This window comes from Oryzias latipes, chromosome 5 (assembly GCF_002234675.1).
Source record: "Oryzias latipes chromosome 5, ASM223467v1".
NCBI classification, from domain to species: domain Eukaryota; kingdom Metazoa; phylum Chordata; class Actinopteri; order Beloniformes; family Adrianichthyidae; genus Oryzias; species Oryzias latipes.
Window position 1 is genome coordinate 17,362,401 of NC_019863.2, and position 14,995 is coordinate 17,377,395.

At 41.2% G+C, this 14,995-nt stretch overlaps 1 protein-coding gene across 11 annotated transcripts in view; it reads right to left on the reverse strand.

The window, feature by feature from the left end:
* celf4 (CUGBP Elav-like family member 4) overlaps window positions 1-14,995 on the reverse strand; it is a 109,211-nt gene that overhangs the window by 13,837 nt on the left and 80,379 nt on the right. For 9 of the 11 annotated variants that reach the window (XM_011475142.3, XM_011475143.3, XM_011475145.3 and 6 more), the window contains exons 3-7: window positions 10,749-10,797; window positions 4,415-4,543; window positions 3,553-3,632; window positions 3,089-3,229; window positions 2,607-2,745 (exon numbers count right to left, since the gene is read on the reverse strand). In XM_011475142.3, coding sequence (XP_011473444.1) covers window positions 2,607-2,745; window positions 3,089-3,229; window positions 3,553-3,632; window positions 4,415-4,543; window positions 10,749-10,797 — 538 coding nt within the window. The remainder of the gene's footprint in view (window positions 1-2,606; window positions 2,746-3,088; window positions 3,230-3,552; window positions 3,633-4,414; window positions 4,544-10,748; window positions 10,798-14,995) is intronic. The other 2 variants (XM_011475140.3, XM_023955009.1) reach the window with 1 other exon arrangement.

The window sequence follows — 14,995 nt, forward strand, 5'->3', positions numbered from 1 at the left end:
TAGCACTCTTGCCTCACAGCAAGAAGGCCCCCGGTTCAAGTCCCGGCTGGGGGACATGAAAAACACAACATCAACAGGGGACCTTTCTGTGTGGAGGTGTATGTTCTCCCCGTGCATGCGTGGGTTTTCTCCGGGATCTCCGGCTTCCTCCCACCGTCCAAAAACATGCTTCATAGGTTGATTGGCAACTCTAAATTGTCCATAGGTGTGAGTGTGAGAGCGAATGGATGTGTGATTGAGGATATTCTACCCTGCGACAGACTGGCGACCAGTCCAGGGCATCCCTTGTCTACGCCCAAGTGGCCGGGATAGGCTCCGGCAACCCCGTGACCCCGAAAGGGAATATGAATGAAACATTCACTATTTTTGCAGCTGGTCAGACCAAACATAAAATAACTGATCTATGAAACTAACAATTACAGAAGATCAAACCTTGAGCTTACGCCCCCCCCTTAATATCAAGAGCAATCAGAATAAAAGAAGGAAAGGTAAAAAAAACACAAATATTCAAATACTTGGGGCTCTGGTAACTAGCCTCTTTACGAATTTAAGTTAGGTCAACAATAAGCAGATTTTCTTGTGAAATGCATGAAAGTGGTTTGATTTTGAAATACCAGTTCTAGGGAATACAATATTTTAAATTAATCACTTGATACAATACTATTGAAACAAAACAAAAAAACTAAATTTAATAATTTATCACCAGGGATAATTTGGTGTTTCCCTAATTTTGTGCGACACCAACCGTAAAAATCCTCCCAAAAACTTGTATACATTCATGAAACCAATGATCTATTGTTTCTAATATTACAAAAATCCCAGTTGTTTTCTTCACAATGGGTTTTTTCAGTGTAGCTTTATGTCAGATTCAAACACCACGTTACTGTTAGACAAACATGAAATACGTGATCTATTAAATGGAAAGTGATGACGTATTAAAAATGTCTGCAATCTATGAAAAAATTAATAAAGCATCACATTATTAGTATATGCTGAGTAAACTTTAGGCACGTAGTCAACCCACTTGACATGGGCTCAGTACTGCATTACCTTGCTTCCTGCACCTGTAACTGAACAGGAAATATCAAAATTTTGATTATGAAATAAAATTAGTAGAATCATACACATAAATTCCATTTATAGAACAAATTAGTGGATACATTTATTAAATTATTATCTGCTCATGATGGCGAGGGCGATGACAGGTGCACCACTGTCTCACGTGCCTCCCCTGTGAAACCGTGCCTCCCCAGTTGAAACGGACGTTACGAGGAAATATAACCACAGAACTGACCCCAGCTCATCCAAGGTATTTGCAAGCGCGCAAAGCAATTGTTGTCTGCAAAGTCAGAATCAAAAACCCCCATTGGGTGGGACACTGCCCAATCTGGCAACACTGGGACTGAGAGGAAACGGGAAGGGAGTTATTGAAATCAGTCCTTTTCTTTGTCTGATGTTGAGTTCAAATAAGGAAACCAAAAAAAACCCAAAAAACCCAAAAACTGACAAAGACTGATTGATCTGAGGTAAACCAGGCCAGCAGTATCATGGTCTGCAATCAAGTGTTTTGCATTTTAATATTTACAGAATTAGATGCACAGAATTATGTGTGAGGATGTTAATGTGCCTAACAACCAAAACTGTTTTTTTTAAGTCAAAGAAAAAAAAGGCTAAAAAAAGACAAAGTTTAAGAAAAAAAGACAATTTTGTCATCAATTTACGATAGGCAAGAAAAGCTTTTTTATTTCCTCATCTAATACTGTCAGAATGTTCTTTGTTGAGAAGAAAATATCACAACAATTTCAGCAACCTTGTCCAAAACTCCCAGGCTCACAAATCTTACAAACATTGGATTTCAAGGTATTCAGAATATTAAATATTTAGCACCTCTTTTGCAGTCACTTATTTCTCTTTATTTCCTTATTAGCGCCCACAAATAACAATTTCATAGCATTTTCGTGCTCAAAACAAAAAATAAAAACTAATCATATCCAAGGCCAGACATAGGTGTGGGCAGGGGGGGCATTCCCCTCCAAATGCAGTGACTGCCGCCGAAATCCAAAATTAACAGAAAACACGCACAAAAGCCAAAACAAATAAAGAAACACAAAAAAAAAAAACACCAAAGCAACAAATAATACAACAATAACATAAAATAACTACATTAAAATAAAAGACAGATAAAAATCACAATGATTGGCAGACAGACAGATGGACATATAGACAGGCATAAAAAAAGATCAAATCAGTCTCCACAGGGCTCAAACTAATGTCCTGCTTGTGCCTGTCCCAAGCATAGTAAATGCAGAGGGTAAGGTCAGGAAAAAGCATTCAACATAAAACTTAAAAGACAAATCAAATGGATCAAAATATTGATATATTAACTGATATGATCATAGCAATTTTTTTCTAACTATTTTTGGGGCTTGGAAGGATATAACCCCAAATTCTCAGCACACCCAGACTTGCCCCCTGATATTCTACCTGCCCCCCATAGTCAGGCTGGCAAAATTATGCCACTATCTTCAGAAACTAATAAACTGTGCTTTTAAATGCCATCGCTGCAGGGGGTTGGGGTTTGCCCTGGATCCCGCTCTCACTGTTACCTGACGTGGGGGTCAGCGGTGCTCCTGGGAGCCCGTTGATGGTGGCCATGTGCTGCATCTGTGCAGCAGCGAAGGCTGCCATGGGACTGAGGTAGCCTCCCTGACCTACGGACGCCATCAGCGCTGCCTGCTGCTGCACCTGCAGGCCGAGCAGGAAAAGAGGCTTTCAGGGGAAGGTGGAGTAATAAAAGAAAGGGGTTACTGAGGGAAGAAAGATACATATAGCAGGAACGGTGGGTCTGTAAAATGCAATAAAGTGCGGTGTTGGGATATAAAACTAAAAGCACTTATAAAGGTAGTTCTTTAAAACTTACAATTTATTAACAGTGTTTCTTAAATATATGTTTGTAGAATTGATCTAAGCTCAATTTCCACTTCTGCAGTTTCAACACATATGTAAACTGTGTTATAGCTTACTATTTAATCTGCATGGGTCATTGCATGAACAACTGTGGACATATAAAATGTTTTGTGGGTCTTGCCTGAGCGTAGGCTCCGTAGGCTCCAAACTGCAGGGCCATAGGGTTGAAGATGCCCATCTGACCAGCCATCTGCTGCATGCGGCGGATGGTGCGCTCCTTATCCGTGTCAGCGAACTTCACCACCAGACTAGATGACGCACCCTGTACACCCACCCACACACACACACGACAGGCAGTACATGTCAGTGCGGTCCGGCGGACTCGTGACATAAGCTTGTATGTGCGCTCTCACACACATTCCTGCATCGTCTTCTGTTTTTCCTGCCAAGGCAGTGGCCTCAGAGCTACAGTTGGTGCTCACTGCCCTGAAAAAATTTCGAATAGGTCATATCTAAAGGACAAATTTCCCTCGCCGGGATTAATAAAATATAAATTAAGTTATAGAAGGTAATTAAATGCTACTTGGCTAATCTCTGGGGTGACTCACATCCCTCGCACACACCTCACAGCTGCGACATACTCACAGGCATTGTCTGGCTGCCGTGTAGTGCACTGATGGCTGCCTGAGCTTCAGCGTGGGACGAGTATTTTACAAACGCACAGCCTGAAGAAGAAGAATCAGACACATTGAGTGAGGAGGGGGGTCCTGAAAAAGAAAAAGATTGTGTGAAGCGATGTTTTTGCTCTTTTTTTTTTTTTTTTTTTTTTTTTTGGTGAGCAGCATTAACAACTCCAACATCCTCCGATGGGCCAGAAAACACCACGGCGTTCGGGTGTCACTTACTATTGACAAGTGCAGCTGATGAATTTGAATGATCAAGTTCCCAGTAATTGTTGAGCCCACTTAGCTGAGTAAGCTGGCTGATGAAGTCTCGTTAATGGAGCTTCACAGAGGACTCCGAATGATCAAGCGCACTGTAATCATCAGGCTTAGTTATCATCTGGCCTCATTGATTGGCTGCTAAGCCCAATGATGAACTCCATGCAGTGAACTTGTGTAGTGGTCTGACGACGTTCTGAAAGGGAATTTCATTCTAGTGTGACACAAAGCCTTATGGGTAATGGGGAGGTTTACGTTTTCTTCTTTCTTGGGCTGTCTTCATCAAAGCTGTGTGAGTTGGCTCACGAGGTTAATAGGGTTCGTCCACAGAGTGTTTTTTTTTCTTTTCTTTTTTCTCTGGGCAAAACTTTCTAATGGCACTTTCTGACACAATTCACCAAATCTGTATTCTTACGTAACTTTCTGTGGTGGTTGTGAAAGAGCCTGCTTTGATGGTCGTAGCAGGGAGAGTTTGAGGAGAACTTTGCTCCTTCCTCTGAAAGGCCAAACAGTTTCTTTAAAAAGTGTCTGCAGACTCAAAGTCTAAAAAAACCTTCCAACTTCACCTTTGCTGTTCCCGTCAGGACCTCTGAGGATGGTGCATTCCTCGATGCTGCCAAAGGACTCAAACAGACGCCGCACATCATCTTCTGACTGTTGCTTGTTGAGCATGCCAACAAAAAGCTTTCTGTCTTCTGAAAGGAAAAACAGAGGGTGACAATGAGGCCCTTTGGGTGTTTTTTTTTAAACCAAATTCTGTTTAAATGGATAAACAAAAGGTATCTCAATGTTTAAAGAAGGACAAACAGAAAAAAAAAGCAAAATCTTAAACATTTCTTGGGTCCCATGAGGTTATTTTTCATGCCTTTCCATGGCATCTTCACACAAAGAAGCTACAATGAAAGTCCACACTTCTTTAAAGTGAGTACAGTCAGTAAATGTTTGTGCTATTATTCAAATATTTTCAGACTTCATATGCAGTGTCTTGCTCTGCACCATCTGGACTGTAAGACTGTTTTAATGTCACAACAGAAAGCTTTTCTTGCTTTGCATTTCTGGCAGTTCTTTAATGTTTATAGCCATTAAATTGCTCCTCCTTCCTTTGTGAAAGGTACTGGGATCTGGTTAAGTACAAAGACTTCCTGCTGATTTCTCAACACGTCGCACAGCTGAAGTGATAATTTACCTGAAAAATCACATTCTTTATTCTTAGGCGCTGATTGGGTCTTTACAAGGCCTTTAGTGTCCCATATAGGAGAAGGCGAGTTTTAAAGTACAAGATGCTTTGTATGCAACATGTGGACTCAGCAGATGTTCGTGTCAAGCTGTGTGATGGAGTTGGAATGTGACAGTTTTTTCTATGTATCTTGTCGCACTAATCTGAGTCTTTTTTCCCCCCGAAAGTAAAGAAAAACTGGAAAAAAGTAGCACTGTCAAAGGTGTCAGGCAGGAGACAGGACGGATCCAGTCTGCCCTCAGGTCAAACCATGACTGCATGAAGTCTACGTTTGCTTTACCAATTCTCCAAGAGAGCGAAACAACACAGGCGCTGGCAATGAATGTGCATCAGAAGGAATAATTTAAAAGTCAGTCATAGATCCAGCAGACACGTTACTCTAAGGTTGTGAGGGAGTCAGGACTCGTGCAGGGATTACATGCTTTTTCAGCTTGGAAATAAAAAGAAACTTGTTTTTAAAATATACTGAAACAGAAAGTATTGAAAAAATAACCACTTATACATATTCAGTATAAGTTTAAATCTAATACAACTTTCCCAAACCTGCCTGCTACTGCAAACATCTTCAGTTATAGTTAAAATGGTCTGAAAACAAAAGCATCAGACAGTATTGAAGTAATGTGGCTTGACTGAAAGATTCAGAAATTTAGGCTTTGTCTGGACTATCTGGATTTTAATGCAGTTTGGAATTGTCAGTACTTTTGTTTTCATGCCAAATATGACATCCCCAATTTGCCAAAGTAAAAACCTATAAAAACTATGAACAGTTCACAAAAACTATTTCAGAAATCACTGTGTTCTGATGACAAAATCTTGAATGGTTTATAAAAAATAAATCTAGCTACATCTGTTTCAGATTAAAAATCGTTCAAATTCATTGCATTGGGGTTTATATTCACCAATGGAGTGAACTGCAATTTTGGACCACTGACTGTAGAAGACAACCCCCAGGTGTTCTAAATAGAATTAGACATTTGCCAGAATAACCATTCTTGCTCTGCTACCTTTTAACATGTTTTTGCTAATCCTATTTTTTTTCACGTTTTTTTCTTTAATTTGCAAGTTATTTTAGTTCAAATCTGGCCAATCGTATTCCTGAAAAACGTATGTGGTGTTCGCTGGCCCCCCATGTTAAATGTTCAAAACATTTGATTGATCCTCCCAAGTCCTCTTTCTGTAGTAAAAGTGTGGACTTCCAATAAGTTCACCTCCGATTGGCGAGAGTGGTTGCCATGGAAATAGGGACTCAAACCGATTCTGACTTTGTGACGTTGTCTGGTTCCAACATAGCGGCGTCCCTATCACAAAGAAATGGCAACAGAATTGATTTAATTTAGTTGGAGCCTGAACTAAGTTGTTTTCCATGGGTGATGTCACACTTGGTTCCCATTAAGAGAACACTCCAGTTCTCATATACAGACAATGGTTAGAATGTAGCTAGCTGTTTAACTGGAGTGTGTTGCTTTCAATTCCAGCTTGAAATACATCAGCTGTCTGACTCTACCCACGAAAGGGAGTCCTTTAAATGCTGAGCATAGGCGTTGAGCATAACTGAGTTAAATAAGGAGACAATAAAAGGAGCAGAGCAGTTGGGAGTACACTTTTCCAAAAGGGAAAAATAATAGTTGGAATCTGTGAAGGCTGCAAAACGCCTCGGACTGTCGTTTTAGTTTCTGACCCTTGAATTCAGGTTTTGCTGCTTCCTGCTGCACTGTGGGGGTTGCTCCTGAGGCTGAAGAACTAAAGGTTTTTATCTTCCTGGGATTGACAAACTGTGGACAGCATTCACAAGAGAGTCGCCGAAATGTCTGGAACCTTTAGCAGAGAATCCATTTAGGATCTAGCTCTTCCTCAAATATACCTACATTGATGTGGTGGGTCTTCTGAGCCGGCCAGTCTGAGTCAGACTATTCTTAATATACTGATTCTAAAAGCAGAGCCCTGAACCAACGTGGTGTCAAGCAAAAAAACTAAAATGTATCAATGCCTGGATGCATCAAAACATTATTCCTTTTATTCTGTTGTGTTTTTATTAACTATATCTTCTGCCTTGGCTGATCTGTCTGTTATGGTGTCTTGAATAAAAAGTTAGACATGTTTTGACTTTATAAAGCAGAGACAGCCAAGGGTCCAGCACCAGTTTGTTATTGTAAGCACATCACAGAGTGGTGGAGCGACTGAGTTTGAGGGGAATTGTGAAGCAGACAAGGAAAGTGTGTTAGTCCCCAACTGCAGCAGATGTGTCGACATGCACGGCTGTCTTTTGTTCTTACATTACATCAAATCTGAGCTTGGTGGAAACGGATGTATATGTTTGGAAATTAATGAGCCTCAGAGCAATTGCCTGTGAATGTGCGCCGCAAATTAATATGTGTGCAAATGGGAGAGCAGTATGTGGGAGCGTGCACACGAGCGTGCGAGGACCTGCTCCCCACTGCCTGTGCTTAACAGGGTGTCCTTGCCGAGTCAACAAGACTAATCTGTGCTCTGGCCTTGCACTTCGGGGTGGGGGTGTACAGCGAATGTTTACAAGAATGTAGTGCTTTTCAGTGTTGGAGGACACGCAGTTTTTTTTCCCATCCTGTACATTGTCTTAGACTCATTCACACGTGTAGAATGAGTATCATAGATGGCCAAAGCCTGTACTTCTCTAGGAAACGTTTGATAAACACTCTGTTCTGGGAACAAAATCAACAACATCAACTAATATTCAGAAACAGAATCAGAATCAGAATCACTTTGTTGATCCCACACGTGGGAAATTTGTTCGTTACCATGGCCAATGACAGCATTGTAAACATAAGAAGAAAAAAGAATAAGAATACTATAAAAAAGTCTATCAATTAAAGCAGAATGTAGCTAAAAGAAAACAAAAATTCAAAGACCGCATGTTAGCCCAACTATATAATAACTGGTCTTATAAATTACTGGGAAGGTTTTCATTTAATTAAATCTAATATAGCTTCTTAAGAACTATCAGTAGTAAGGTTTTTGAATGTTTTATTGCAGCTAATTCCATTTTTTTTGTTCAAAACACAACGGTAACAAGCTAAACAACTTCAAACATTACAAGGGGGACATTTTGTTTTTTATGTGTGACATGATATTATGATGATATTATGTTTTATTTAGGGGCTTATCTGTGTGGTCTATACATGTTTTAAGCTCAACAAAGCCGCATATAATTTAAAGAGTTTCTGCATTTTTTTAACCAATTTCTTGTATTTCTTTTGTAGCTGCAAGACCTCTGGATTTTAGGAATCTTGGTTTATTTCTGGGTATTGTTTACTTCTACTATGGTGTAATACAAGGGTATATGTACCCTAAATATTTTTAGATAAATTTAGGGGTGTTACGATTAATCAACTTAATTGATGAACTGATTTTTATTCCTATAATTCAACCAGATCAATCTGACTGAGGTAAAATGTTAATTGAATCGAATCGAACTACACCATTAAAAAATCATTTAAAATTGAATTAAATCGACAATATCAATATTGGAAAATAGTATTTGGATTGAGGTTTATTTTACTGTAACAAAACAGGGGACACTACATGTGATTTTGGCAAAAAATGATCAATCCATCATAATCTAACAATGTGTGGAAACACTTTGAAATTTGCAAAGACATGTGACCTATAGTGTGGTAGAAAAATGTTCTAATAATGCTCCTTTAGGGTTATTTTGAAGCGGAAAAACAACACTGGGCTGGACTGTATGAAACTAAAATGTGAATGGCTTTACCATTAACTCTTGTTTACTTGTTTGTTTTGTACACAGATTAAATTTACATTTGATTATCTTGCAAGAAAAACAAGGAATCTGGAAAACTTCACCTGCACTGTTCAGTACCAGGCATTTATCTCTGAGTCACACTGTGAATTTGATCGTTCAAAATAAACCAATATCGACAATGAATCCTACCGTCAACCACAAATTATGATCGTTGTTAAAATGAATTGTTACACCGTGTGCGTTCTGTACAAGGTTCTTTTTGAGTGACTGACCTCGGGCCAGTTAAGATTAAAAAAAGGCACATTAGAATTAGATTACATTAACAGTTAGGAGTCTGACGCTGAAGTTTAGGAGGACGAAAAAATTAATATCTGCTAGTGGAGTGTGGCACTTCGTTTAGAAGGAGCATGCGATGCACTCAGGTATGTATCAGAGGATGTTCGATTGGCCGTCCTGCATGTCAGTTAAGTAACGTACTTCACGGCAGGAATGATGACTGGCCTGGCTGACAACAATTTAAAAAAAAATGTATTTTTGTCTTTTTTTAAACTTTTGATAGCCCACAATTTAGTAGTAGTTGTTAGAACAAACCAATCTTGCCAAACTTTCTAAAATCTCTGTGACCAGGAAGTAATATATTATGATATATTATATTTATAATGTATTAATAGTAACATATTTAACTCCTTTGCTGTAAGTTTGGAGCTTCACGCGACTGAAAATCTTCCTGTTTTCCTGAAGAACAAGTCTTAAGAAGCTTGGCATAAAGTCAGCTTCTCATGTTAATGCCGCCATGCCCTCCGTAGGGCTTTTTATTGCAGCCCTCACCTCAACAGATCTTCATACGCCGATGCCATTAGCGGGTCTAATGTGTAGCATAGCAGTGTGCAGCTTTGAAAAATAGAAATGTGGGCAAGTGACAAGAGGAAGAGAAGAGAGCTGAGGACGCACATACAGAGAAAGATAGACCTCCAATACAGACGTCTGTAAACGTCTTGGTTTGCTCGCGCTTTTCTCCCCCACTCACGGCTCGCCACTGTTTCCTTCTGCTCCATCAATCACCCTTCGAAAACCAGCAACCTAAATGAAAGAGGACTGAGCACAGCCTCTCTTTCTTTCTTTAAAGGTTATTTTCTTTACAGCCTAACACCTCTTTTTCTCTCCACCGTGCTTCTGCTGCTTATCAATTTACTTGCATGCTCCACTCTCTTTTTTTTTCTTCCTCTTTTCTCTCTCTTGCAACTGGGGAATCGCACTGGTGCCAATTATATTAACGACTGGGAAGTTTGAAAGAGTCTGCCCAAAAATTGTCAAACCGCTTCAATCTTATCTGGTGCGGTCCATTAATTGGTGTCAGGAGTGGGTCACCACATGTCTAGACATAGGAAATTTGCTTGAAGCAATCTTGGCTGTCAATAAAGCACATTGCACAAAAAACGTAAAGCAGACATGTAGTTCTGTTGTCCTTTAGTCAGTGGGTTTATTTGGCTGATGCAAACTAGTGAAATGAGTCAAACTGCCTTGTTTGGTTTTTCTTTTGTTTTTTTTCCAAGGTGTTTGACAGATGAAGGGAATTGTTTTCCCTTCGAGCTTGACAGGACGTGCATGTCGCTGTGTATGCACGTGGACGTGCACGCATCAGTGCATATGATGAAGCTGGAGGCTGAGCTGAGCGAGCAGAGCTTTGTTTACATAATGCGTTCTGAATACTGGACGGTTTTGGCCAGGCTGCGCTGTCAGCCTGCGTCCAGGCGTGGGGCATCGTCTAACGGGACTGATAATGTTGAGGCTGATAAACACAGGCAGCGTTTTTTTTTCTTTTCTTTCTTTTTCTTTTTTTTCTTTTTATCAAGCTAGGACAAAGAGACAGTCGAGGGAATGGGGGACAAGGATGGAAAAGTTGCGAAGAAGAGCTTTCCAGTACCTCCTCGACTCTCACTGTCTGCTGGCTTCACCTGGATCGGTCTGTTCATCTGGGACAGTTGAAGAAGAAAAGGGAGGAAAGGAACAGACAGAGAGAAAAGTTAGCATCATGTTAGATCACTTTTGCTTTTCCACAGAATCACTCAGCCAAATTATGGACAGAGAGTAGAAAATCTCTAAAGCTGTAGCATTTACAGCTGCAGGGGGACAACATGCGGCAGGATATATTTTTTAAGATGAGATGAAAGAAGGTTGGAAAAAGGGATCAGCAGAGAGAATGAAAAAGGATGGATGGAGAGAGGATATTGTGGAGGTTATTGTGGGTCAACGGAGCTAATTCAAACATGTTGATTCATAAAAACACAGCTTTAAAACACTGTTGTGCAAATTCCCACACTTCCGACCTAGATACAAATTTCCTTTCCCTTGCTTCTTAGCCTCACACACTCACCCACACACTCATCTGCACACTGTCCCCCCACTGAGACCTTTCCACACTGTGTCCGCTGAGGCCCTCCTTTCATTTCACTCCTGCCTGTCAAAATTTCCCTCTCCGCCTCACCACCCTGCTAAACGCTTGCCGCCAATCAATTTTTAATAATGCCAATCGCCACGCTGCCAGGAGGAATCACACCAGAGGACGAGAGAGAGGAGGATGGCGGGAGCGAAAGAGGAAAAGGAAAAGGTCGAGGTTCCCTGTGACGCAGGATCCGTGTTTTGCAAAATGTTATTAAGCGCTCCTTTGAGTTTGTTGGTTTCAATCCTCGCATTAATGAATTTGCAGGCTTTCAGTTGATTTATCAAAGGAATAAAAGGAGGGAAAAAATGACGAATGCACAAAACAGGCGCTCGGACCTTCACCTTTTCCCGACACTTTTCTGCTGCTGATATTAAATCCCATCATTCTCCACAACACTCATTTAAAATGGAGTTACCCATTCCCTCATCTCCCCTCTTTCTCTTTGACAGCCGAGAGAACCCTACTAATGTTTTTAATGTGCTGTGATGCATTATTTATCAGACTGGCTGTTGATATGGAAAAAGGACAAGTGGGGATAAAGAGAACCAGGAATGGAAGAAGGGGAGTTAAAAATGAGTAAAAAAGTCAGAGCGTTGCGAATGGAAAAAGAAGCGATGAATGAAACCGTGCGGGGATTTGAAAAGAAAAATGAACCACATCAAAAGCAGGTTGATGGACGTGGTGGTGGTGTGTGTGTTTAAGAGAGAAATGTGATGATTAATAAAAAAGAGGAGGGGGAGGAGAGAAGGGTGGAGGAATGAGGAAAAGAGGGCAGAGGGGGGAGATGAGGACATATATCAGAGTATGGGACAAGGTCAGCTCAATGCTCCCAGGGGGACCATAAGCCTGCATACATATGAGCACTTCTACTGTGACCCATACAAATGGCCTGGCCTCAATCTGACCTAATTGTGTTCCACCTCTATTGGTTTTATATGCAAGTGCAGGTTTCAACCTGTGCTGTATATAATCCCACTGACCCCCCTGTAACTTTTAATTTCCTTCTGCAATGGGATTATCTAGAGCTGTGGAGCAGATCCTCTCCTTTTTTTTTTCCAGACTAGCAATTTTATAAACAGCTATTATGTGAATCCCATTGGAATCAACTTTTCCAACATCCAGGTTTTAAATTCTCTCCAGTTAATCTGTGATTGTGTCCAATTTGGGTCTAAAAACGCAAATTTTGGGACACGTCAGAGTAAGGTGAAGTGGTTAAACCATTATTTTCTTTTGTTACTGAAAGCTGAGTGCCGTTTCATGGGCCCTCCATCAGTGGTTTCCATTATCCGGGGCCCATAACTGCTTCAAGGTCAGTTTTATCATTCTCCTCATAATAGGGTGAGTTAGCACCAGCCCAGTGGACAACCGTTCCCAAAACAGTTGTTAAAACAGACGCTGGCTTGCTCGGATAGCTCCCCCAGGAGGCCTGCGGGAGCACACGCCGAAGCCAGATGGCAGCATTGAGCAGGAAGAAGCTGTCTGCCGCCATGGTGGAGGGAGTCCACACAAAAGGCACACATATAGATAGACATGCATAACTTTATGAGCAGGCGCGTGCTCCAGCAAATGGGCATCAGGGGTTTAGCTGACATAACTAGACATGCCTGCTTGAATACACAAGCCTGGCTCACCCACAAACAATACAGCGTCGCAAATAAGCCTGCTGAGGCCAACCGAGCATGCATGGAATCCTGCAACGGGATACAAATAAGCACACACAATAGATATGTAAATGCAGCCTCGGGAGTCGACGTGTGCAACCGGCTCATTTTCCAGCAGGCGCGTCTAATACTTTGCTTGTAACTTGCTTTTTCACCTTAGCCTTGTAAATGAGGCTGGCTTTTTTATTTCACGTCCTTAAAAACAGCAGCAGGCTCAACTTCCTTGTCGCTGAAAGTCTACCTCAGCAGCTTTGCGAAGGAGCTGCGCTGGCATGCACCACCTGATTGACAAGGGGAACTGCAGCCGCGCAAACGCACAAGGTGGGTACACACTGGTGCCACACTCCTCTGTTGATTATGTAAGTTCAATGACCACGCTCTGCCTCAGTGCTTCTGTGGAGTCTGTTAACCAGAAGCTGAGGGAGGGCACAGGCTGCATGCAGGACTTCTTCTACTGCTCCACAGTAGAATCCCAGGCCTGCAAGATTGTGGGATGCTGCCTCTTTAGGTTTTACCTTCTCCCCCACAAAAATGGAGTTGCAAATGCAAGACTCTGAAGTTTCTGTTCAGCCAGATTCAGAGGAGAACCTTGTCGTGTCAAGTGCGCTCCAAATACAGTTTATTACAAGTTCCTTAAAGCGGTGCCAGCCTCTAGGCCTCAAACAGACAAACAAAATAATTCATGCACACGCAGGCAGAGGAACACACAATCTCTCTCAAGGACACAAACGTCCGCATGCACACTCCCATCATTCTTCGAGAAAGAGAATATTGAAAGCGCGCCTTACGAAACTCGAGAGAGGAGGCAGGATTTTCTCATTTTCACCTCGTCTCGCAGATGTGTTTTTGAGAGGGAGAGCAGAGCGTTGCAGGCCAGGTCATTTCATTATCACAGTGAGAAAGCACTCCGTGAAACTCTCTCAGGAAGCCAAAGAAGGCTGCTCATAATATTTCTCCATTCTGTTTGCTGAAAGTCGGTTTTGCAGATTTAAAAAAAAAAGGGGCCCAGTTTGAGTTAATTGTAGGTGAACTTTGCTTGAATCTTATGTATATTTTTAAATCTATTTTTAATCCAAGTTTCTGTTTACTCATAAATGTGTTGATCCCTTAGAGTGTGTAAAAAGCAGGCAAATAAAAGCAAATGTCTCTGCAGGAAAAACACGACTGGCTCTACTTATAACCAAATGCCAGTGCTTATGTCAAATGAACCACTGGCACTCGACCTGCAGCTGCTTTCCAAAAGATCTCAGCGTGTGCAACGCTTGTCCTGGGATGGATACATGCCAATAGGAACATTAGCTGAACAAAATATGGTTTTAAGCCACAGATGCTTTGGAGAAAATGGGATCTAGTGTGATGAAAAAGGGGAGACAAAATGCCCCTTTAGGGAAAAGATTTGAAATATTTGGATGGCAAAATGGAAATGATAAAAAACAGCAGCTTTTTTTTTTTAAACTTCAAGATCGTAATATTGTAAACCCATAAAAGGCACCCCCCACCACCCCTCCTTTAACCCCATTTAAGCTCTTTCAGTACATATGAAATGTTCTTTTCATTGACTTATTGAGTCGCAGAAGTATTTCACCACATTTGAGGCGAAAAGGCAGCTCATAGTCCTCAATCAACTTTATTGCTGCTTTAAGGTGACTGCTGATGCAAGAGGAGCAGAGCGAGGAAGAAGCATTCAGGGGAGATTTCCGAGTCTGACTCTAACCGGATTATAATTGCCAAGAAAATTTGCAGAGAAGATTTCTGAATTGTGCTGCAGAGAAAAGAAAAACGAGATGGAATGTGGTTTGGTCAGGGCAAAGCAGTTGTGTGCTTTTAATAGGTGCTGGTCAAGGCAAGGTCACCCATGGCTGTTATAAGGAGAAAGAGAAGCGCTCAATTACTGCAAACAAAAAACCACTAAAGATAGGAGCCTAAAAGTTATTTACAAGGGAAAAATTTCACATATATTCTCCTATAAAAGTCTGTAACTGTTTTATTTGCAGGATATTTTTGTTTAACAGATTTTTGTACAACCCCCCCCCCCCCCCCCCACACACACACACAAACACACAAAAA